We start from the raw sequence: 25558 nt of genomic DNA on the forward strand, positions 1-25558 counted from the left end.
GAGTGAGTGGGGGGCGGTAGGATCTTGCTTGCCCTTCTGGATCAGAGTAAATTCTCAGACCTACAGATCTGATCATTTGATCATCCAACCGGGCCAAGTTTACGAGATCCAATCATGGCTACTCCAGCAAAGGCTTCAATTCTTGAGGGGCACCAAAGTGCCAATCAATGGCCAAAGGCGGTGTCACAGTCACTTACCCCACAAGGTTGCACTCATGAATGACTGCAAGGACCTTCAAAAAGGAACTCTCTAACTCAGAACAGTCTACTTTAGATGGCCGGAGTCCTCGAGACATCCTCCCCCTGAGCACCTTCACAACCTGCCAAGGCTGAGGGCGAGGCAGTATGGAATATAATTGTGGGTGAAGAAGTACCAAACAGGCCTATAGCAATAGGAGGAGACCCCCTGGCACGTAAACCAGCAGAGGCGAATAAGTACCAAGTACTTCTCCTCCTGTGGGTTGGTCAAAGGAGCAACTAGGGCTCCATGCTCTAAGGAACAGGGAATAAAGCCCTCTACCCTACATTTTTGGCTTACCAAAGCGAGCATGCACTTGAGTACGTCCTTGAAAGGTATCATTCTCTTTACCAACCGTAGAAACAACTCATTAGTAGAGGGACTAACAGGCATCCAGCATCCCGGAAGGAAGAGAGAAAGAGGTCGTCACAGCACTCCATCAACCTTGGAACAAAAAGTGTATCAGGCTGCCCGCTGGGCAGTGGCAATGGCCCAGAACACTGGAGCCAGCCTCGCCCTGTGCACTGGCCCAAGAAATCTGGGAATCACATGGGTGCTGTCCACCCCCTTTGAAAAAGAGGTGGTTTCACTGGGAGTCTTATCCCTGGTACTATGGATAACCTTCCCAGAGTTCTTTGACCTTTTCCTCCTCTTCATCTTAAAAGAGTTAGAATCTGTGTTAGAGGATAAAAAGAACCACGACAAAGAGTGAGAGGATTAGGAAGATCAGCGCACCTGCTTCTTCCCCTTGCTGGGTCTGCAAGCAGAGCAGTCAGGATCTGAGTGTGATTGTTGACAACAATGCTCCCCCGATGGGAGAAACCACACGGGTTACGCTAACAGCAGCCACGACACAGAAACACGCTGTCAGAGGAGGAGGAGATAGCACACTCACAGGGACCTATAACACCTCAACAAGTAGGACTGGAGACACAACCACTCACAATGAGGGATGAGGAATAGGCCCAGGACCCCCTTAGCACAAGGGTTGAACAATGGACACAGGGGGAGGGGTGGGTATCACTGGGTCAGGGATGGGGTAACCCTAGGGACAAGGGATAGCACATAACTTGCCTTTGCCCTTAGCTTTATCGGACTAGGCGTGGACCTCGCCTCTCGACACTGGCATCTTGTCTGCTGGTCTGGGAGATACTTTACTACACTTACCATCCTTCTTAGATTTTATAAGGGGTTAACTGCAGGGCTCCCCGACACTGTCACAAGGGCTGGAACGGTGCCTGTGGGGAAGTCTGTGGATCGTTAAGGAACGACGAGATCTGAAGATGGCGAGAGGACTCGTTGTCGGCAGGAGGCTGTCAGATGGGAAAGCGGGAGCAATGACCGCGAGACAGCGTGGAAGGGCCAGGAGAAGGCGATAGTTGGGCTTCACAAAGAGCAAATGCGTCAGCAGTAGAGGCAACCACAAGGGCAGGTGAAGGATTTTTCCGCGCGCCACGCTGAAAAAGCTGAAGTAAAGCTTCTTTGGAAGGGGGTTCAGTCACTCCTAACTCCCAGGAACAGCCATGCCTACAGCACATCTGAAAGAAAAAATGGTTCTTTGGAGGCTGGAGGCACTCCTCTAGGGGAAGCAACAGCACCCCTGGTACCCCGAGGTTGCCATAGAGTAAACTGGTCTACGCTCCTACTCGATCGGCCCCCCGAAGAAGGACAGGCGAGGAGGAGCTTCAGAAAGACGTCTAGGAGTGCGGGAAGAGGAAGTCTGAGGTCCTTTCCCCCTAAAGAAGACCCTGGGGGAGAGATCTCTTTTGGATTTCTTCTCCCTACAATGCCCAAACTTCTCCCACTGGGAGGCGGACCACTCCCTACACTCGTCGTAGGGCAAACCTTGCTTGCAGAGAAGCCCCTTGCAGGTCGGGCAGAGAAAATGAGGGTCGATATTACCCGATGACATGAAGGTGCTGCAAGAGCATCCTTCACGACCAGGGAAAGTATGCATGGGAGCGTCAGGAACTGTAGCAGGCAAAGTCGGAGACTGGGCTGGAGAGACTGCGCCAGGTATGGGATTGGGAACTCCTTGGGAGAAGATCAACATCCACCTCTGCGGAAGCTGGCGTTCGCTTCCTCTCTGCTCCCAAATGTAGCAACTCCAACAATCCTTCCTCCTTCGACAGAGGACCAGAGATATCAAAGGAAGGCCAAATCTGTAAAAGCTTGTCAATAGAAAAAGACTCTCCTGCTTCACTAAGGGAAGCGGTAACGTTCTTCTTACCTAAGGGCTGTCCAGGGATTAAAGGGTCACCATTCCAGCTCGATCGATTCCTTGAGGAGGTCGAACAAGAAGGAGCTTCAGGAAGAAATCGAGGGGTGGAAGAAGTCAGTCGAGGTTTCCTAAACTTCGAGGATGACCCCAATGGAGAAGAATTCCTCTTCGACTTCTTCTTGCGCCACCTGCTAAATCTCTCCCACTGAGAGGATGGTCATTCCTTACAATCCTCACAGGTGTCACCCTGATTACATGGTCAAACTCGGCAGGACGGGCTTAGCAAATGGGGCTCTGTCTTGACCGAAGACATGAAAGTACAGCATTTGTGCTTTTCAAGTCCAGGACAAGTCCGCATGACGGCCGTCAAGAAGAAAAACAATCACAAAAATACAAAAAGAAAAATAAGTCTAATAATAGCCACTTAGTATAGGCGTTGGAGAGAGACGAATATCCACTCTCAACCGAGCCAAAAGCGAAATGGATGAGACAACAGTGGTGTGCATGTGTGTGTGAGCGGGTAGCTGGTTCTAGTCCTACAACCCCCCCTAACTAGCGGTGGGGTAGTTACACCTCGCTGAAAGTCTTATGGCTAGTCTTCCAGTTTCACCGAAAGAATATTCCCTAATAAAGAGTGAAGGGTTTGTATTTAGTGTCAGAGAAAATCAGTTACTGTACTATTCTATTAAAATGTAGGGCAGACATACGTGAAAAAAGTGAAATTGTCTCCCCTAAAAGGGGGACTGTCTCGTCTAAAAGCGGGACTGTCTTGACCAATTATTATCATTATTACTAGCTAAGCTACAACCTTAGTTGGAAAAGCAGGATGCTTTAAGCCTAAGGGCTCCAACAGGAAAAATAGCCATGTGAAATAAGAAAATAAACAAACTACAAGAGAAGTAATGAATAATTAAAATATTTTATGAACAGTAACATTAAAATAAATCTTCCATATACAGTATTTATTATAAAAACTTCCAAAAAACGAAGAGGAAGAGAAACACGATAGCAGTGTTCTTGAGTGAACTCTCAAGCAAGAGAACTCTTAACCCAAGACAGTGCAGACCATGGTTGAGAGGCTACGGCACTGCCTAAGACTAGAAAACAATGGTTTGATTTTGGAGTGTCCTCATAGTCTCTTCTACCCTTACCACAAGGAAATTAGCAACTGAACAATTACAGTATTGTACAGTAATTAACCACTAATTAACCTCTTGAGTAAGGAATTCTTTTGTAATTTCAGTGAGGGCACGTGTATGAGGACAGCAGAATGTGGAAAGAATAGAGTAGACTATTCAGTTTATGTGTAAGCAAAGGAAAAACGAGACGTAACCAGAGAGAAGGATCCAATGTAGTATTGTCTGGCAAATCAAAGGAACCAATAACTCTACAGCGATACGATAGTATCTCAATGGGTGGCTGGTGCCCTGGCTAACCTTCTACCTACTCAGGTCACATTATACTTACTTTGGGAAGGATTAGGCTTAGAAATTAATAACAGTATTCACAAACCAGTTAATGACCTCATTTTTGAAGGCCTATTTGCACATGGATTAACAGTGTTTATAAATAGTCGCTTTTTTTTTTTTTTTTTTTGTATGTAGCACCCAGCTAGAAGCAGAAAAAATTTAGGGAAAGAAATTTAGTTAACAAAGCATAGCCTTGATATGCTTATCATGGAAACTTTAATATTACCACAACAGTAGGTTCAGGGTAAGCAGCAAAAACAGGTATATGGCTAGTAAGTAATAGGTTTGAATATAAAATAATTATGCTATTTCACAACATCATATGCAGGGTATGTACTGTAGTTGGATGGGACAGGCCTAAACCTTCTTATTACTCGCAAAATTTATTTATTTTATGGGGACATTATTGGCGGGCATTTTTCTATAGGAAATACCTGATTTTTAATAAAAAGACAAAACCATCCATAACTATTAAATCAAATATTGCTTATCTTGGTCTGAAATATGATATTTTAATTATAAAATAAATTTTTGAATATACTTACCCGGTGAATATATAATAGCTGCAACTCTGCGGCTCGACAGAAAACACACTCAAAAAACTCGCGAGCGATCGCTATGAAGGTTGCGGGTGTGCCCACCAGCGCCAACTGTCGGCCAGATACCAATCTTGTATGTAAACAAAACCTTCAATTCTTCTCGTCCCGCTGCGTCTCTATTGGGGAGGAAGGGAGGGTCATTTAATTTATATATTCACCGGGTAAGTATATTCAAAAATTTATTTTATAATTAAAATATCATTTTTAAATATTTAACTTAGCCGGTGAATATATAATAGCTGATTCACACCCAAGGCGGTGGGTAGAGACCAGAGTTAATTATGTTTACAGCGTATAAGCTAAGAGTTTTTTTCATTTTGACAGTTATCAATATAACAAAACCAAAATATGTTATTTTCATTAGTAAAATAAATTTTTGAATATACTTACCCGATGATCATGTAGCTGTCAACTCCGTTGCCCGACAGAAATCTACGGTCGGGATACGCCAGCGATCGCTATCCAGGTGGGGGTGTACACAACAGCGCCATCTGTGGTCAGGTACTCAAGTACTTCTTGTCAACAAGACCTCAATTTTCTCCTCGGTCCACTGGTTCTCTATGGGGAGGAAGGGCGGGTCCTTTAAATCATGATCATCGGGTAAGTATATTCAAAAATTTATTTTACTAATGAAAATAACATTTTTCAATATTAATCTTACCCGATGATCATGTAGCTGATTCACACCCAGGGTGGTGGGTGGAGACCAGCATACATGTTAACAAAGAAGCTAAGTATCCCGTATTTCATTTTATTAGTTATTCAAAATAACAATATAAAATAAATAAGTACCTGGTAAGGAAGTCGACTTGAACCATTACTCTGCCTTTATTAAGTACGTCTTCCTTACTGAGCGTAGCGGTCCTCTTAGGATGCTGAACGACTCTTAGGTGCTGAAGTATAAAGGGCTGCAACCCATACTAAAGGACCTCATCACAACCTCTAACCTAGGCGCTTCTCAAGAAAGAATTGACCACCCGCCAAATCAACCAGGATGCGGAAGGCTTCTTAGCCGACCGTACAACCCAAAACAACAATAAAAAGTATTCAAGAGAAAGGTTAAAAAGGGTATGGGATTATGGGAATGTAGTGGCTGAGCCCTCACCTACTACTGCACTCGCTGCTACGAATGGTCCCAGGGTGTAGCAGTTCTCGTAAAGAGACTGGACATCTTTGAGATAGAATGATGCGAACACTGACTTGCTTCTCCAATAGGTTGCATCCATAACACTCTGCAGAGAACGGTTCTGTTTGAAGGCCACTGAAGTAGCCACAGCTCTCACTTCATGTGTCCTTACCTTCAGCAAAGCAAGGTCTTCTTCCTTCATATGAGAATGAGCTTCTCTAATCAGAAGCCTGATGTAGTAAGAAACTGCGTTCTTAGACATTGGTAGCGAAGGCTTCTTAACAGCACACCATAAGGCTTCTGATTGTCCTCGTAAGGGTTTTGACCTTTTTAGATAGTACCTAAGAGCTCTGACTGGGCAAAGTACTCTCTCCAGTTCGTTACCCACCAAGTTGGACAGGCTAGGGATCTCGAACGATTTAGGCCAAGGACGTGAAGGAAGCTCGTTTTTAGCCAAAAAACCGAGCTGCAAGGAACATGTAGCCGTTTCCGATGTGAAACCTATGTTCCTGCTGAAGGCGTGGATCTCACTTACTCTTTTAGCTGTTGCTAGGCATACGAGGAAAAGAGTTTTTAATGTGAGGTCCTTAAAAGAGGCTGATTGGAGCGGTTCAAATCTAGATGACATAAGGAACCTTAGGACCACGTCTAGATTCCAGCCTGGAGTGGACAACCGACGTTCCTTTGAGGTCTCAAAAGACCTAAGGAGGTCCTGTAGATCTTTGTTGGTGGAAAGATCCAAGCCTCTGTGGCGGAAAACCGCTGCCAACATACTTCTGTAACCCTTGATCGTAGGAGCTGATAGGGATCTAACGTTCCTTAGATGTAACAGGAAGTCAGCAATCTGGGTTACAGTGGTACTGGTTGAGGAAACTGCATTGGCCTTGCACCAGCTTCGGAAGACTTCCCATTTGGATTGATAGACTCTGAGAGTGGATGTCCTCCTTGCTCTGGCAATCGCTCTGGCTGCCTCCTTCGAAAAGCCTCTAGCTCTTGAGAGTCTTTCGATAGTCTGAAGGCAGTCAGACGAAGAGCGTGGAGGTTTGGGTGTACCTTCTTTACGTGAGGTTGACGCAGAAGGTCCACTCTTAGAGGGAGAGTCCTGGGAACGTCGACCAGCCATTGCAGTACCTCTGTGAACCATTCTCTCGCGGGCCAGAGGGGAGAAACCAACGTCAGCCGTGTCCCTTTGTGAGAGGCGAACTTCTGAAGTACCCTGTTGACAATCTTGAACGGCGGGAATGCATACAGGTCGAGATGGGACCAATCCAGCAGAAAGGCATCCACGTGAACTGCTGCTGGGTTTGGAATCGGAGAACAATACAATGGGAGCCTCTTGGTCATCGAGGTAGTGAACAGATCTATGGTTGGCTGACCCCACAGGGCCCAAAGTCTGCTGCAAACATTCTTGTGAAGGGTCCACTCTGTGGGGATGACCTGACCCTTCCGGCTGAGGCGATCTGCCATGACATTCATATCGCCCTGAATGAACCTCGTTACCAGCGTGAGCCTTCGATCTTTTGACCAAATGAGGAGGTCCCTTGCGATCTCGAACAACTTCCTCGAATGAGTCCCCCCCTGCTTGGAGATGTAAGCCAAGGCTGTGGTGTTGTCGGAGTTCACCTCCACCACCTTGTTTAGCTGGAGGGACTTGAAGTTTATTAAGGCCAGATGAACCGCCAACAACTCCTTGCAATTGATGTGAAGTGTCCTTTGCTCCTGATTCCATGTTCCCGAGCATTCCTGTCCGTCCAATGTCGCACCCCAGCCCGAGTCTGATGCGTCCGAGAAGAGACGGTGGTCGGGGGTCTGAACAGCTAACGAAAGACCTTCCTTGAGAAGAATGCTGTTCTTCCACCACGTTAGAGTAGACCTCATCTCTTCGGAAACAGGAACTGAGACCGTCTCTAGCGTCATGTCCTTTATCCAGTGAGCAGCTAGATGATACTGAAGGGGGCGGAGGTGGAGTCTCCCTAACTCGATGAACAGGGCCAGCGATGAAAGTGTCCCTGTTAGACTCATCCACTGCCTGACTGAGCATCGGTTCCTTCTCAGCATGCTCAGGATGCACTCTAGGGCTTGGTTGATCCTTGGGGCCGACGGAAAAGCCCGAAAAGCTCGACTCTGAATCTCCATACCCAGGTAAACAATGGTCTGGGATGGGACGCGCTGGGACTTCTCTAAATTGACCAGGAGGCCCAGTTCCTTGGTCAGATCCATAGTCCATCTGAGATTCTCCAGACAGCGACGACTTGTGGGAGCTCTTAAAAGCCAGTCGTCTAAATAGAGGGAGGCTCTGATGTCTGCCAAGTGAAGGAATTTCGCAATATTCCTCATCAGTCTCGTAAACACAAGAGGTGCCGTGCTTAGGCCAAAGCACAGGGCTTGGAACTGGTACACAACCTTTCCAAAGACGAATCTTAGGAAAGGTTGGGAGTCTGGATGGATGGGGACGTGAAAGTATGCGTCTTTCAGGTCTAACGAGACCATCCAGTCCTCCTGCCTGACCGCTGCTAAGACCGACTTCGTCGTCTCCATCGTGAACGTCTGCTTGGTGACATAAGCATTGAGAGCACTGACATCCAGCACCGGTCTCCAACCTCCTGTCTTCTTGGCTACAAGGAAGAGACGGTTGTAAAAGCCCGGGGATTGATGATCCCGGACTATGACCACTGCTTCCTTTTGTAGCAAGAGCGACACCTCTTGTTGCAACGCTAGCCTCTTGTCCTTCTCCTTGTAGTTGGGAGAGAGGTTGATGGGAGATGTAGCTAGAGGGGGATTGAGGCAGAACGGAATTCTGTATCCCTCCCTTAGCCACTTCACAGACTGAGCGTCTGCACCTCTGCTCTCCCAAGCTTGCCAGAAGGTCTTGAGTCTGGCTCCTACTGCTGTCTGGAGAGGAAGGCAGTCAAAACTTGCCTTTTGCGGACTTGGAACCCTTCTTGGACTTGCCACGGTGACTGTCTGCACGGGTACCTCCTCTGCTGGAGGTTCTGCCACGAAAGGGCGGGATGAACCTAGAAGCAGGTGTATCAACTGCTAAAGGGCGGAAGGGTCTAGGCACGGAAGGTAAGGTTTTAGCCTTACGTGCAGAAGAAGCCATGAGGTCATGTGTATCCTTCTGGATAAGAGAGGCAGCCATCCCCTTAATCAACTCCTCCGGAAACAGACACTTGGAGAGAGGAGCAAACAGCAACTCTGACTTCTGGCAAGGAGTGATACCAGCAGATAAGAAGGAGCACAGATGTTCTCTCTTCTTGAGGACCCCTGATACATATGAAGCCGCAAGTTCACCAGACCCATCCCGTATTGCCTTGTCCATGCTGGACATGATCAGCATGGCCGAGTCCTTGTCAGAAGGGGAAGTCTTCCTGCTTAAGGCTCCCAAACACCAATCGAGGAAGTTGAATATCTCGAAGGCACGAAAGACTCCCTTCAACATATGATCAAGATCGGAAAAGGACCAGCAGATCTTCGAACGTCTCATAGCCAACCTGCGGGGAGAGTCAACCAGACTTGAGAAGTCGGCCTGGGCAGAGGCAGGAACCCCCAAGCCAGGTTCCTCTCCCGTGGCATACCAGACGCTCGACTTAGAAGCCAGCTTGGGAGGAGGAAACACAAAAGAGATCCTTCCCAGTTGCTTCTTGGAATGCAACCAGTCCCCCATAACCCTCAAAGCTCTCCTTGATGATCTGGCGAGAACAAGCTTGGTGAAGGCAGGCGCAGCAGACTGCATGCCCAGAGCAAACTCGGAGGGAGGAGAACGAGGGGTTGCAGACACAAAGTGTTCAGGATACAATTCTCTGAACAAAGCAAGGACTTTGCGAAAGTCTAAGGAGGGTGGCGAAGACTTGTGTCCTTCAACATCAGAGTGAGGATCATCCAGATGAGCAGCTTCATCCTCCGATACATCCTCATCCGAAAGTTGAGTTGTGAGTGGCAAAGGCAGAGCAGCAAGCTGAACGGCTGAATCCTGCAGAACGGGTGCATGCGTACCTGCGGATCCATCATCATGCCTCTGCTGGACAGACTGTGAGCTGGCAACAACAAAAGCAGAGGGCCGGTGTGTGGGAGGGTCTGCGGTGGGCTGAGGAGCATGCGGTATGGTATGCAGAGCATGCTGTAAGGCATGCGGCTCATGCTGCATGGTATGCGGCTCATGCTGCATGGTATGCGGCTCATGCTGCATGGTATGCGGAGCATGCTGTAAGGTCTGCAGAGCATGCTGCATGGGCTGAGGAGAATGCCGCATAGTGCTGGAACCCGGCAACTCCTGATGCGGCAGCTCACGCATGTTAGCAGATGGTGCAGCAAGAACATGCGTCTGGCAGTGAGGACTGCGCATCGGTGGAGGAGCTCTCACAGGTGGGGTGTGGGAGCAGGCAGCCGCAGTATCTGCTGAGCGCACAACCTCTGCGGGTTGTAGGTTAACAGGAGAGGTGTTAGCCTTCTCGGCATGATACTCCTGCATAAAAGCCGCAAGCTGAGACTGCATAGTCTGCAGCATGGACCACTTAGGGTCTACTGTGGTTGGAGCAACAACAGACGGAGCAGAGGCCTGTTGAGGGACCACTCTACCTCTCTTGGGAGGTGTGCAGTCATCAGATGACTGCGGCGAGTCCGAACTGACCCAGTGGCTACACCTGGGCCGTTGGACTAGCTCGGAAGGGACCTTACGTTTGAGCGGTCGTGAGACCTTGGTCCACCGTTTCCTCCTGGAAACCTCTTCCACAGACGAGGAATGTAAGGGCTCATTCGTCTGGGAGTGGAAGGGACGATCCTTAGCAGATGCGTCCGCAACCACTGAGGATACATCCGTGCGCCGATCAAGGCCTGCCGAACCCTTTGGTCCTTCGACATTGCTTCTCCCCTGGGCTTGGGAGCTTGCAAGAGGTCCCGGACTGGGAGGACGACTGGCACGCACAGATGTACCCTCATGCGCAACACTGACACTGACACTATGCACAGCACTAGCACTAACACTTCCCACTGCACTCTTCGCTTTCAGCTCTCTGACATCTGCCAAGAGCTGATTGCGGTCACTAACCAACGACTCCACCTTATCACCGAGAGCCTGAATGGCACGCAACATATCAGCCATTGCAGGCTGAGCACTCGTAGCAGGTTCGGGAGTCACCACCACAGGGGAAGGAAAAGGTTGAGGGGCATGGGGAGAGGAAAAATCCACATAGCGAGAAGAACTCCTCCTATCTCTCTCCTTCTCTAACCTACGTGTATATCTGAGGAATTCATTAAAATCGAATTCCGAAAGCCCAGCACATTCCCCACATCGATCTTCCAATTGACAGGATTTTCCCCTACAATTGGAACATACGGTGTGAGGATCTATAGAGGCCTTCGGAAGACGCCTATTACAAGTCCTAACACTACACTGCCTGTATTTAGGAACTTGGGAATGGTCAGACATCTTGAATTTAGAGGTAGTCAAGGGGGAATTCCAAAATAAAGCAAAGATCGTTAACCAACGAATCAAATTAATTCCAAAAGCTTGCTAAGCTAAGGATAAAGCTTCCTGAACAGCGAAGGCTAAATTTCAGAGCAAATACATCACCAAATCGTGAACAAAAGACTTCAAAATCAACAGCGTATCCATGTAGGTCTTGCCGGCGGCACGACAGAGGAAAAATTGAGGTCTTGTTGACAAGAAGTACTTGAGTACCTGACCACAGATGGCGCTGTTGTGTACACCCCCACCTGGATAGCGATCGCTGGCGTATCCCGACCGTAGATTTCTGTCGGGCAACGGAGTTGACAGCTACATGATCATCGGGTAAGATTAATATTGAAAAATATAGGTACCTGGTAAGGAAGTTGACTTAGACGATTACTCTGCCTTGTAAGTCTGTCTTCCTCACGGAGCCCAGTGATCCTCTTAGGATGCTGACAGACTCCCAGGAGCTGAAGTATCAAGGGCTGCAACCCATACAACAGGACCTCATCAAAACCTCTAATCTGGGCGCTCTCAAGAAATGACTTTGACCACCCGCCAAATCAACCAGGATGCGAAAGGCTTCTTAGCCTTCCGAACAACCCATAAAAACAATATTAAAAACATTTCAAGAGACAGATTAAAAGGATATTGGAATTAGGGAAGTGTAGTGGTTGAACCCTCACCCACTACTGCACTCGCTGCTACGAATGGACCCAGTGTGTAGCAGTCCTCGTAAAGAGTCTGGACATCTTTCAAGTAAAATGACGCGAACACTGACTTGCTTCTCCAAAAGGTCGCGTCCATGATACTTTGCAGAGATCTATTTTGCTTGAAGGCCACGGAAGTTGCTATAGCTCTAATCTCGTGCGTCTTAACCTTAAGCAAAGATCGGTCTTCCTCACTCAAGTGGGAATGGGCTTCTCGTATTAAAAATCTGATAAAATATGACAAAGCATTCTTTGACATAGGTAAGGATGGTTTCTTAACCGAACACCATAACGCTTCAGATTTACCTCGTAAAGGCTTAGTACGAGCTAAATAGAACTTAAGAGCTCTAACGGGGCATAATACTCTCTCTAGTTCGTTGCCTACGATCTCTGATAAACTAGGAATATCAAAAGATTTAGGCCAAGGACGAGAAGGCAGTTCATTCTTGGCCAGGAAACCAAGTTGAAGAGAACAAGTGGCTTTTTCTGTCGAAAAACCGATGTTCTTGCTGAAGGCATGAAGCTCACTGACTCTTTTAGCCGAGGCCAAGCACACCAGGAAAAGAGTCTTAAGAGTGAGATCCTTCAGGGAGGCTGAATGTAAAGGCTCAAACCTGTCTGACATGAGAAATCTTAGGACCACGTCTAAATTCCATCCAGGAGTAGCCAAACGACGTTCCTTAGAGGTCTCAAAAGACTTAAGGAGATCTTGTAGATCTTTATTGTTGGAAAGATCTAAGCCTCTATGCCGGAAGACCGAAGCCAACATGCTCCTGTAGCCCTTGATCGTGGGAGCTGAAAGGGAGCGAACTCTTCTCAGGTATAAGAGAAAATCAGCGATTTGGGCTACAGAGGTACTGGACGAGGATACAGATACTGACTTGCACCAGTCTTGGAAGATTTCCCACTTCGATTGGTAAACTCTAATGGTAGAAGCTCTCCTCGCTCTTGCAATCGCACTGGCTGCCTCAATCAAAAAGCCTCTAGCTCTAGAGAGTCTTTCGATAGTCTGAAGGCAGTCAGACGAAGAGCGTGGAGGCTTTGGTGTACCTTCTTTACATGGGGCTGACGTAACAGGTCTACTCTTAGAGGAAGACTTCTTGGAAAGTCTACCAGCCATCGAAGTACCTCGGTGAACCACTCTCTCGCGGGCCAGAGGGGAGCAACTAACGTCAACCTTGTCCCTTCGTGAGAGGCGAATTTCTGCAGTACCTTGTTGACAATCTTGAATGGTGGGAATGCATATAGGTCTAGGTGAGACCAATCTAGGAGAAAGGCGTCTATATGTATTGCTGCTGGGTCTGGGACTGGAGAGCAATAGATTGGAAGCCTCTTGGTCATCGAGGTAGCAAAGAGGTCTATGGTGGGTTGACCCCAAGTCGCCCAAAGCCTCTTGCACACGTCCTTGTGGAGGGTCTATTCTGTAGGAATTACCTGACCCCTCCGACTGAGGCAATCTGCTAGAACGTTCAAGTCGCCCTGGATAAACCTCGTTACCAGGGATATGCCTCGATCTCTTGACCAAATGAGCAGGTCCTTTGCGATCTCAAAGTGTCAGGGAGTGGGTGCCTCCTTGCTTGGAAATGTACGCCAAGGCTGTGGTGTTGTCCGAGTTGATCTCCACCACTTTGTTTCGAAGGAGACTCTCGAAGTTCATCAAGGCCAGGTGGACTGCCAAAAGCTCCTTGCCGTTGATGTGCATGCTCCTCTGACTTGAGGTCCACAGACCTGAGCATTCCCGACCGTCCAGTGTCGCACCCCAACCCAAATACGATGCGTCTGAGAATAGAACGTGGTTTGGTTTCTGAACTGCTAGAGGAAGTCCCTCTCGTAGACTGATATTGTCTTTCAACCAATTCAGGCAAGCCTTTACTGTTTCGGAAATCGGGATCGAGACCGCCTCTAGCGTCTTGTCCTTTTTCCAGTGAAAAGCTAGATGGAATTGTAGAGGTCGGAGGTGTAGCCTTCCTAGCGAGACAAACTGCTCCAGGGATGATAGAGTTCCTACTAGACTTATCCAATTCCTGACTGAGCAACGTTCTCCTCTCTTCAACATCCTTTGGATTACTAGCAGGGCTTGATCTATTCGGGGGGCAGACGGAAAAGCCCGAAAAACTGGACTGCGAATCTCCATCCCTAAATACAGTATAGTTTGGGATGGGATCAGCTGTGACTTTTCCATGTTGACCAAAAGTCCCAATTCCTTGGTCAGATCCAATGTCCAATTGAGATCCTTCAGACAGCGATGACTGGACGAGGCTCTGAGAAGCCAGTCGTCCAAGTAAAGGGAGGCTCGGATACCCGATAAATGGAGGAATTTTGCCACATTCCTCATAAGCCTCGTAAACACGAGAGGAGCAGGACTTAGGCCAAAGCACAGGGCCCGAAACTGGTACACCACATTGTCGAACACAAACCTCAGAAAAGGTTGGGAATCTGAGTGAATGGGGATGTGGAAGTATGCGTCTCTTAGGTCGAGAGAGACCATCCAGTCTCCCTTTCTGACCGCTGCTAAGACTGACTTCGTGGTCTCCATGGTGAACTTTGTCTTCGTGACAAAGACGTTCAGAGCACTGACGTCTAGCACCGGTTTCCAACCTCCTGTCTTCTTTGGTACTAGGAAGAGACGGTTGTAAAACCCCGGTGATTGAAGGTCCGAGACTTTGACCACCGCTCCCTTCTCTAGCAAAAGATACACTTCTAGCTTCAGGGCTTGTCTCTTTGCTTCCTCTCGGTACTTGGGAGAGAGATCGATGGGGGAAGTCGCTAGAGGAGGTTTGTGTACAAATGGAATTTTGTACCCCTCTCTGAGCAACCTCACAGACTGTTGATCTGCGCCTCTCTTCTCCTAGGCTCGCCAGAAGTTCTTGAGTCTGGCACCTACTGCTGTCTGAAGCTGCGGGCAGTCAGACTCTGCCACGTGAGGACTTGGCTCCTTTCCTCTTTCCTCTCTTTCCTTCGGCACGAGTACTTCCCCTGCTGGGGGCTCTGCCACGAAAGGGCGGAATAAACCTGGACGCTGGAGTGTCTATCCTAGGTCTAGCAGAAAAGGCAGTCGAAGGGGTCCCTTTGCGAGCAGAGGACGCTACCAAGTCATGGGTATCCTTCTGCACTAGAGACAACGCTATGTCCTTAACCAAAAGTTCAGGAAACAAAAACTTTGATAAAGGGGCAAAGAGTAGCTCAGATCATTGACAGAAAAGAGCACAGAGACTCTCGCTTCTTAAGGACTCCTGAAGTAAACGAGGAGGAGAGCTCATTGGATCCATCGCGGATGGCTTTATCCATGCAGGACATAATGAGTAAGGCGACATCTCTATCGGCCGATGAGATTTTCCTACTCAAGGCTCCCAAACACCAGTCAAGGAAGTTGAAAACTTCAAAAGCTCTAAAAATGCCTTTAAGTAGATGGTCAAGGTCTGAGGATGACCAACTAATCTTCGAGCGTCTCATGGCTAGGCGGCGGGGAGAGTCTACAAGGCTTGAGAAGTCGCCCTGGGCAGAGGCAGGGACTCCCAAGCCGAGAACTTCTCCCGTGGCATACCAGACGCTCGATCTAGACGAGAGTTTAGATGGGGGGAAGGCAAAGGCCGTCTTCCCTAAACTCCTCTTGGTTTCCAACCAATCGCCTAACAGCCGTAAAGCTCTCTTGGACGAGCGAGAGAGTACGAGTTTTGTAAAGGCTGGCATGTCAGCAGGTACGCCTAAAACAAACTCAGACGGCGGCGAACGAGGAGCCACAGAGACGAAGTGTTCGGGAAACAACTCTTTAAAAATGAGCATGACTTTTTTAAAGTCCATAGATGGCAGAACTGCTCTAGGTTCATCAATATCTGAAGGATGATCGTCAGGCTGAGGGTCAGCAACGTCCTCATCCGAAAGTTCCTCATCTGACAACTGATGAGAAACAAGCAAAGGGGTTGGCAATGCTTGACACGCAGCGTCCACCCGCACTGGTGCATAAGTGGTGGACCAGGACGCAGCGTCCTGAAACTGCTTGACAGTCTGAGAACTGTCAACAACAACAGGTGCGTGAGGACGCACAGCGTCCACCCGAGACTGCTTAGACCGCCTAGGCTGCGCAGTCAAAACAACTCTAGGTTGCGGAGGTTGACGCTCAGCGTCAAAACAAGTGAACTCCGATGGTTGGTGAACGTCCTGAACGTCACCAGGCGCATCAGCGAGTTGCCTAACGTCCACATGCGGCTGAAAATCCACACGAGATCGCATCGAGTGTGGTACTACCCCAACCGCTTGACGTGAGTTGGCTACACCAGCGTCAACAGGACGCACAATAGAACACTTGGGTGGCTGACGGCCAGGATCTCGATGAGATAAACGGCTAGGCTCAACGGAAACCTTATCGGCATTGTAGTCTTCCATAAGGGACGCAAGCTTAGACTGCATGTCCTGCAGTATAACCCATTTAGGGTCCACGGGAATGGGTGCGGTAACAGACGGGGTTAGCGTCTGAGACGGCACAACTTTGCCTTGCTTAGGCGGCGAGCAGTCATCCGATGACTGCAACGGGTCCGAACTGTCCCAATGACTACATCCAGGACGTTGGACCTGTCCTGAAGGGACCGACTTCCGTTTAAGAGGCCTAGAAACCTTGCTCCACGGTTTCTTGCGTGAAAAGCCTTCGGAACACGAGGTAAAAATGGGCTCTCTCGTCTTATGGTAGGGGTGATCTTGGTGAGATACGCCTGATACCATAGAGGGAACGTCTGTTCGCTGATCAAGGCCTCTCGAACCCATAAGTCGTACGACATTGCTTCTCCCCTGGGCTTGGGAGCTTGCAAGAGGTCCCGGACTAGGTGAACGACAGGCACGAACAGACGAACCCTCGGTCGCAACGCTGTTCACAACACTTTGCGCACTAATCACTTTCCCACTTTCCGCCGTGGCACTATGGCACTTAAATTCCTTCACGTCAGCCATGAGTTGATTACGGTCACTTGCTAACGCTTCAACTCTCTCCCCCAAGGCATGAATAGCACGTAACATGTCTTGCATAGACGGTTCCTGAGTGCTAGAAGGGGGGTTAGGAACAACCACTACAGGGGAAGGATTAGGTTCAGGGGCATGTGGAGAGGAAAAATCTACAGACCTAGATGAACTTCTCCTTACCCTATCTCTCTCGATTCTACGTGCATATTTATCGCATTCCTCACACCGATCTCCCAATTGACAGGTTTTACCCCGACAATTGGAACAAACAGTATGTGGATCGAGAGAAGCCTTTGGAAGACGCCTATTACAGTCCCTAGCATTACACTTTCGAAATCTAGGTACTTGAGAAGGGTCAGCCATTTTGAATTAGTCAAAGAAAATTCCAAAAACAATCCAAGTCATCAACAAATAATCCGATTCAATAAAGAGTTCAAGAGTTTATGTTGAGGAAAAACACCTGCACTGCGAAAGCTCAAACCAAAATGAAGTACTTCACCAAATATGATGAGAAAACTCCAGGTTCTACAGCGAGTATGAATACGTCTTGTCGTCAACGTCGACAGAGAAGAATTGAAGGTTTTGTTTACATACAAGAGTGGTATCTGGCCGACAGTTGGCGCTGGTGGGCACACCCGCAACCTTCATAGCGATCGCTCGCGAGTTTTTTTAGTGTGTTTTCTGTCGAGCCGCAGAGTTGCAGCTATTATATATTCACCGGCTAAGTTAAATATTTAAAAACTATATTAAAAAGCTAGTTTTACTGTACGATTTACGAAATATTATTATTTAATGTTACCTTGCCAGCCAGGAGTGCAGCCAGTAGGAAAGCAAACACAGGGTTGACTTAAGTTTTAGGGTAAGCTAAGAAGGAAACCTTAAATTTTTTTCATTACTTCTGGAATTTCAAAATATCTAAAATGTGAAAAATGTAGGTTTCCACAAATTATTTGCATCACAACAATTTAAAGTACTTATAAATACACCAGGCGAAATTCTTATTTTCTTCATTAGGGATGTTGTGCTATAGTAAATATTTACCCACATTCTGATTAGTGACCCGGTCCATCCCAACCAACTACAAAGGGTCCAAAAGAAACTAACCAGTGCAAGAGATACTAGAAGATAGAGTAAAGATTATTATTCTTAAAACAAGAAGATCAACCAGTCCAATGAGCCATAATCGACTCTTACAGAGCTGGCCCAGATAATTTTGGGGTGGAAAAAACATATATACTATATTAAATCTGATTGATAAAAAGATTAATATATAGTATATATAAGATACAAAAATAGTTAAAAATCAAAATTTCAACCACCACACCTATGTTTCTTGAACGGTACCTCCAATTACTGGAATCCCCAGGATTTACTTTAATCCTCAGGTAAATACTGGAATTCCCTTGAAAATTACCGAAATTCCCTCCAATACCACTGCAAACCCTTAGAAATTGATAAATAAGTGTTTTTATTAAAACACGTTAATTGTTCAGAGGCCACTTTCCTCTTGGTAAGGGTAGAAGAGACTCTTAAGCTATGGTAAGCAGCTCTTCTAGGAGGAGGGCACTCCAAAGTCAAACCATTGTTCTCTAGTCTTGGGTAGTGCCATAGCCTTTGTACCATGGTCTTCCATTGTCTTGGGTTAGAGTTCTCTCGCTTGAGGGTACACTCGTGCACGCTATACTATCTAATTTCTCTCTTTCTTGTTTTGTTATAATTTTTATAGTTTATATAGGAAATATCTATTTTAATGGTATTGCTATTCATAAAATATTTTATTTTTCTTTTATTCCTTTCCTACTGAGCTATTTTCCCTGTTGGGGGCCCCTGGTCTTATAGCATCCTGCTTTTCCAATAAGGGTTGTAGCTTAGCAAGTAATAATAATAATTTATATGTTTTTAGCATTTATATTTTCTTATATATTTTCAAGTAGAACCTTGGCTAGGGGTTGTGACCTGGGAAGGTTTGTGACTTGGGAAGGGAGTCTGGGGACTTGCCCAGGCTAGGGGTTTGACCTGGGAACTACTAGGTTAGGTTAGGTGGGTTTGTTGGGTTCTGTACTCATTTACAGTATATATTGTGTAAAAGGTTTATAGAAAAATGTTTTAAAATACACATTTTACTTAATCAATTTACTAAAAAATAATGTAATTTAATAAAAACATATTATTTATCGATTTCTAAGGGTTTGCAGTGATATAATGGGGATTTTGGTCATTTTCAAGGAGATTCGAGTAATTCGTGGTTTTCCTTCTTGAAAGGGTTAAAATCTTAAAAACAGAGAAACTCTCTCCTCAACCTTATATTAATGTTAGGGTGAAAGTGTGAACGAAATATAAATTTTATGAAATAAGGGGGTAGGGAAGAGAAAAAATACAGGATAACAAAAAGTGTAGCTATCAAATGGGTAAATGGGAGACGCAAAGTAAATATTCACCAACGGTAACGGAAGAGATACATTGAAGAATTTATAAAATGAGAGATATTAATGATTATGTGGGCTAGCCTTAAAATGCTAGATCTACGATGTAACTTTAAAGGAACAAATGAAGATGATAACATACACATGTTATGTGAGGTTAAAGAAGACAGGACATAGTACCTATTCGAAAGCAGTGAACTTCAGGAGGTTAATTATATAAAAAAGGGGGTCTGACGTGTTCTGGAAATGGCAAGTTTCACCTTTACCGCAATATTATTATTATTATTATTATTATTATTACTATCCAAGCTACAACCCTAATTGGAAAAGCAAGACGCTATAAGCCCAGGGGCTCCAATAGGGAAAAATAGCCCAGTGAGGAAAGGAAATAAGGAAATAAATAACTGAAGAGAACAAATTAACAATAAATCATTCTAAAAAAGTAATGTCAAAAGAGATATATCATATATAAACTATTAACAACGTCAAAAATGTCATATATAAATTATAAAAAGACTCATGTCCGTCTGGTCAACAAAAAAGCATTTGCTCCAACTTTGAACTTTTGAAGTTCTACTGATTCAACCACCCGATTAGGAAGATCATTCCACAAATCATTCCAGAAATAGGGAACCAATATTGTAGGAATGAAATAAAGTTGAAGTAGGTAACTAATAGTGGTTATGATGACCTATCCTTGTATACTAACGTTTCCAAAGTTTCAAGTGACAAAAATTCGAAGTTCGAATGAAAATCCGGGTCCTGGTTCCTGGTTACTTATTGCTCACTCCGCAAAACAAGTTTGCGGGCACTCTATCCCTTTATAGATAGGTGCAAAGCTTCTAAGCTTATTCTTTAATTTATATAACCTATGCCATAAATAAATTAATGCCGTAATGATTCTCAACCTTTGCTTTCATTCCATTCTACATTGAAATTAGATAGGATAACACCTTGCTATCATCAGTTTTGGCAACCTATTGTGGTCAGTTTGAACTTAAATTCTTTTATATGCATCCAATTCCAAGTTGACCAAGTCGGATCAGATTCACGTTGAGGCTTCGCCTTTGCATCGGCACCTCTGTGTCTTTTAGTTTTGTGTCCCTTACTTTCACTAGTTTTTCTCTTTTCATTCCAATTTGTTGAAATACACTTTTCTTATTTTCAACATTTTCTTCACTAAAAAGGGATTTTCCTACTGTTTGTGCACTATATTCTTCCTATGGTTGTTGGAGCTCAATTGCTTTTATTCTTATATGTCACTAAACTATGGAAAATATAAGTGCCCGGACAGGATCAATTCGAGGAAGAAGTAGAAATATAAACATTGTATCCGAATGACTGCAGATAACTTCATTTGCTGTATAATCCAAAGAACAACATTAAAAAAATATTATGAATTTGTCAGTTCTCTTTTATTGAATAATTTTGTTACAAAGAAACCCAAATTTAACTCTAAAAATTATTATAAATATATCTAACGAAGTAAAATAATATCGAGATTCGGGAAAGTAATGCTAGGCTGCATCTGAAAGCCTTTAAATTATTACGAAATGCCTTGTTATATACCAATTTGATAAATCTAAAATGAAGTCGTAGTAGATAACTACTGGTTGTTAAGATATATTCTTGCAAGCTAACGTTTTCCTACATCCAAATGACGAAACTACGAAAGGAAAACCGGCTCAGGAAGTAGAAAATTAGAAATATAAACATTGTATCCGAATGGCTGCAGATAACTTGGCTTACAATATAATCCAAAGAGAATAACATTAAAACACACTCTAAATTTGTCAGTTCTTTTTTTAATTAAATAATTTTGTTACAAAGCTACTAAAATTCTATTTAAAAAATCACTGTATACATCGAACGAAGTACAAATAATATCGGGAAAGAGTTATGCTAGCTGCATCTGAACGTCTTCAAACCATTACGAAATTATTGGTTATGTACTAACTTTGATAAATTGATAGTGGGGTTATCAGTCGACGTATCGTCTAAAGAACAAATTAATTAAGCTGTACGCTTCAAATTATTAAAATGGCCAGACTTCCAAAAAGGATTGACAGGGACTGTCTGAAGAAATTCCTTGATAGTTTTGACAATGTTCTAACGGACTGTGATGGTAAGATGAAGAAAACAGCTTTTTACATGTGGGATCAATCTATGCATTGAGCAGAATAAAACTGGTAAATTTATATTTTAAAATTCTAGATGTTTTATAATTCCAAGTTAGTCTGAAAAATAATATATCTTAAAAAGGGAAACAAACACAAGAACACCACCTAACCTAAACTAGGAGCTGTATCCTTACCTACAGGCGACAACTCATCCCTTAACTGTTGTATCCATTGCTTAATTTAAGGAGGCCAACCGGTTAATGCCACTTTTTAAGGACAGAACTTTGACATCCATACAACTTGATTAGGTGACTTGCGACATCATACTGCGCAGGATTTTTGCCTCCGACCTGCATTTTGCGATGCCAAGGTGATTTATCCTGAAAATGAGTGTTTTTCAAATTCTATCTTGGGTGTATGTATGATAGCGGCCACCTATATGTATTATTATGGCTAACTTAGAATACCTATGGGGCCAAACATGTATCGCCTATCTCAAAAATGACTGAAAAGCAGAGATGTATTGTAACCTAAGCACACCTATTTATCCTAACCTAGGATACCGTATTCTAGTTTACTAGGTGGGGCTTAACTCCTGAGGGCCTCTTCCTGTTCCAAATCCTCACCTACAACACCGTTTCATTTCGTAAATATCCAAGGAATCAAATTGTGCATTTTAGATTAGGCCCATCTGCCTGTATCCTTAATCTGTGCAATTGTGCAAAGGTCAGTCTTCCATCAGTTATTTCACATCACTCGGAAATAATGGCCACTTTCACCAATTTATGAATTAATACATTAATGTAATGTAATAAAATATGAAAATAGCAGTCTCATTAATAAAATGATGGTAAACATAAACAAACTTCCTCCTCTCATCTCTGAATAATTAAGAAAGCTATGGATAGTACCAGACCTATGACATTGTACCCTGAGGATCCATGTCCCTGGGTTATATCCAAATTGAACAAACTTTAGTATGGGTCAAAGGGGTAAATATTTACCATATAATCCTTGGATGAACGAAAGTAATGTGTCCAGTTACTAATGCAGAGGCTCTCCTAAACTAACTTTTGACCTATTTCTCTAAGGACCTAGACTGACAATGATATAATTTTTCCCCGGGGAAGTATGAAGGTAAATGCAGGGGGAGAAATGTATACAGGAGCATTTAAGTTTGTTAAGAGCAGGGCTATGATTACTGGCAGGTGCATCTTGTATATACTTATAACAAAATCCTCCTATATTGAAGTATTGAACCATTTACTTTATCCTTTAATTCTTTCTATGCCATAATAAGTTAGGTTTTGCTTTCATTGGTTTCGGCTATCTTTTCTATTACACTCTTCAATTGCTCAAACATTTCTACGACCTCTTCCTCTGATTCTGCTATCAATGCTTATTTATCTCTATGTAACAACTTCATAGTATCTCTCTTATTTACTATTTTGCGACTTTCCTATTTTTGAATCTCGCCTAATTATCTTTTTAAAGTGATTGATCATAAAATAGGTATACATTGTACAATTCCATCAAAAATGAAGTACTGTATAATGCAATGATTAAAAGAAGTGCATGTTTCTTTTGCAGGTGTTTTGTGGACTGGTGATAAAATCATCGGACAAGCTAACGAGGCCCTAAACAAGTTACATGCCTTAGGCAAAAAAGTATTCTATGTTACAAATAACTCGACCAAATCTAGAGACGAATATGTGGAAAAGTGCAAGAATTTGGGATTCATTGCAGAGAAGGTATTTTTACAGCTATGTTTTTAAAAGTATACAGTGAACCCTCGTTTATCGCGGTAGATAGGTTCCAGACGCAGCCGTGATAGGTGAAAATCTGCGAAGTAGTGACACCATATTTACCTATTTATTCAACATGTATATTCAGACTTTTAAAACCTTCCCTTGTACGTAGTACTGTTAACAAACTACCCTTTAATGTACAGAACACTTAATGCATGTACTACAGTACCCTAAACTAAAACAGGCACAAATATTAAAGGCAATTTTATATCATGCGTTTCCTAAACACGCTAAAAAGCACGTTAAAAAATGGCAACCAATGTTTTGTTTACATTTATCTCTGATCATAATGAAGAAACAAACTGGAGGTAGAGCTTTGCTTATTACCCAGACATATTTCCCATATTATTCCCTTAGAACTACATCACATCTTCCTACTTTAGATATATATATATATATATATATATATATATATATATATATATATATATATATATATATATATATATATATATATATATATATATATATATATATATATATATATATATATATATATATATATACATATATCTACATGTATACACATATACATACCTACATATATACATACATACATATATACATAAATACATGCATACATATATATGTATATATGTTACTGTATATATATGGGTTATGGAAAAAATCCGCGAAGTGGTGAGTCCGCGATGGTCGAACCGCGAAGTAGCGAGGGTTCACTTTAGTTGCCAATTTGGATTGAATTTATATTCTTATTTAAGAAATATGTAAAGAACTTGTTTTGACCAGGAATAGCTCAGAGTCTTACTAAATGATCCCAATCTCAACTAAACTAACTGACCCTAGGGCTAGGGAGCACTATGATAACTAGGGATTTGAAAAAAAAAAAAGATTATGGAAAAAATTTAATTTGTAAAGTAAATAATGAATTTACAATTAACAGCGGGGTACTCCAAGGGAATGTGTTGTCACCTAGATTTGTTTATCCTCCTTTTGGACTTTGTTATGCATAGAACAGTCGCAGATGGTGGAGAAGGATTGGACTGGATTGATAATAGGAAATTAGCAGGCCTACAGTATGCTGGTGATGCTGTCATTAGCAGAACACTATAGGATTTGCAATGCTTGCTTACCAGAATGCATGAAATATTACACGGGGTTGGGCTCATGATAAATGGAAGAAAGACAGATGATGAGAATGGAGTATGTAATGGAAGATAAAATATCATTGGAAGGAGAAAGGATTAATGAGGTAGAATCATTCAAGTATCTAAGAACTATGATCTCCAATACAGGGTCTTTAGAATTAGTTTAGTGAAAGATTGAAAAAAGCAAATCAGACAATGGGTAGGTTAAGTAAAATTTGGAAATCAAATCGCCTGAAACTTCATATAAAAATCAAATTATATATCAGTTTAGAGAGATCTGTGTTACTATATGGACATGTGTCATGGTATGACAATGAAACAATCTCAAATAGATTTAGTAGATTTGAGAACAAATCCCTCAGAAGGATATTGGGAGTTAAATATCCGGACAGGATTAGAAATGAAACAATAAGAGATTACTCGAGTGCCATATGTGGAGATCATGGCGATCATGATGAGGGGTAGATGGAGATGGTTTGGGTATGCTCTTTGCACTCCCCAAAAGAGATTAGTTCACCAAATGTTTAGCTGGGCTCCACAAGGCACTAGAAGAGTTGGAAGAACCAGGCCTACAAGGCTGAGGACTAGGAATCGTGAAGTAGATGATGAATGGAGAAGTATTGAATTAAAAGCTCAAGATAGAGACGACTGGCAAAATCTAACCAAGGACCTTTGCATTAATAGGCGTAGGGGAGATGATGCTGATGAAATAAAAAAAATAGTATCACTCTAATCATCTTATCATTCCCAGACACACCTACATCTGCTGGAACCCAACAAAATTGAACTGTTATACCACTGTCCAATAATAAAAAGCCATTGTAAAATTGTTAAAACTAAAGGGTTAGTCGAATAAAAAACTTTCAAAGCTTGAAGGACACTCCTTACATCACTAAAATGGTAAAATTACCCTCCTCCTCCAACAGTATTTCCTCAGTAGCAGTTAACATGTTATACAATTTGACAGTAAATTTGGAAGCTGTTAAAGGAAGTGCAGCTCTACAATTAAAACCATTACTGTATAGTCCAAATCCAATGCCAGCATCAGATTTGGAGCCATCAGTATATTTAAAAGTCGGTTCCCTATGTTCTGCAACATGTTCCATAAAAGGAGTTAGTTAAGTCTTTGTAACCTAAACCAATACCAAACAACAGAAGACTTTCAGTAAAGGTCGAAAGGTAACCCTACAGCGTCAACAAGGAGGCTTGGGATTGGTGAAGTTCTAAAGGCTCCTGTGGCCAATCTGATATCAGTATGGTGTATAAAACCTAAAATCTTTAGTCGACTTGGGGGTGGCCGAGGAGTAAATTTCACACCCATAACTAATTTTTGAAAA

General features: G+C 43.8%; 2 protein-coding genes across 5 annotated transcripts in view; one reads left to right on the top strand and one right to left on the bottom strand.

Annotated features, from left to right (window-relative positions):
* The window catches only part of LOC137650517 (pseudouridylate synthase TRUB1-like), a 104026-nt gene extending 83864 nt beyond the window's left edge, over nucleotides 1-20162 (bottom strand). For 2 of the 4 annotated variants that reach the window (XM_068383741.1, XM_068383744.1), the window contains exon 1: nucleotides 19894-19967. The gene's annotated coding sequence lies outside the window, so the exon portion shown is untranslated. Of the gene's footprint in view, nucleotides 1-17560; nucleotides 17632-19893; nucleotides 19968-20114 lie in introns of those variants that run through there. The other 2 variants (XM_068383742.1, XM_068383743.1) reach the window with 2 other exon arrangements.
* An 896-nt stretch (nucleotides 20163-21058) lies between these two features.
* Nucleotides 21059-25558, top strand: part of LOC137651227 (glycerol-3-phosphate phosphatase-like) — a 41612-nt gene continuing 37112 nt past the window's right edge. Inside the window, exons 1-2 of the mRNA XM_068384424.1 lie at nucleotides 21059-21309; nucleotides 22895-23055. Of these exons, the coding sequence (XP_068240525.1) occupies nucleotides 21225-21309; nucleotides 22895-23055 (246 nt within the window). The 5' untranslated portion in view covers nucleotides 21059-21224. The remainder of the gene's footprint in view (nucleotides 21310-22894; nucleotides 23056-25558) is intronic.

Source organism: Palaemon carinicauda, chromosome 12, assembly GCF_036898095.1.
Source record: "Palaemon carinicauda isolate YSFRI2023 chromosome 12, ASM3689809v2, whole genome shotgun sequence".
Taxonomy (NCBI): domain Eukaryota; kingdom Metazoa; phylum Arthropoda; class Malacostraca; order Decapoda; family Palaemonidae; genus Palaemon; species Palaemon carinicauda.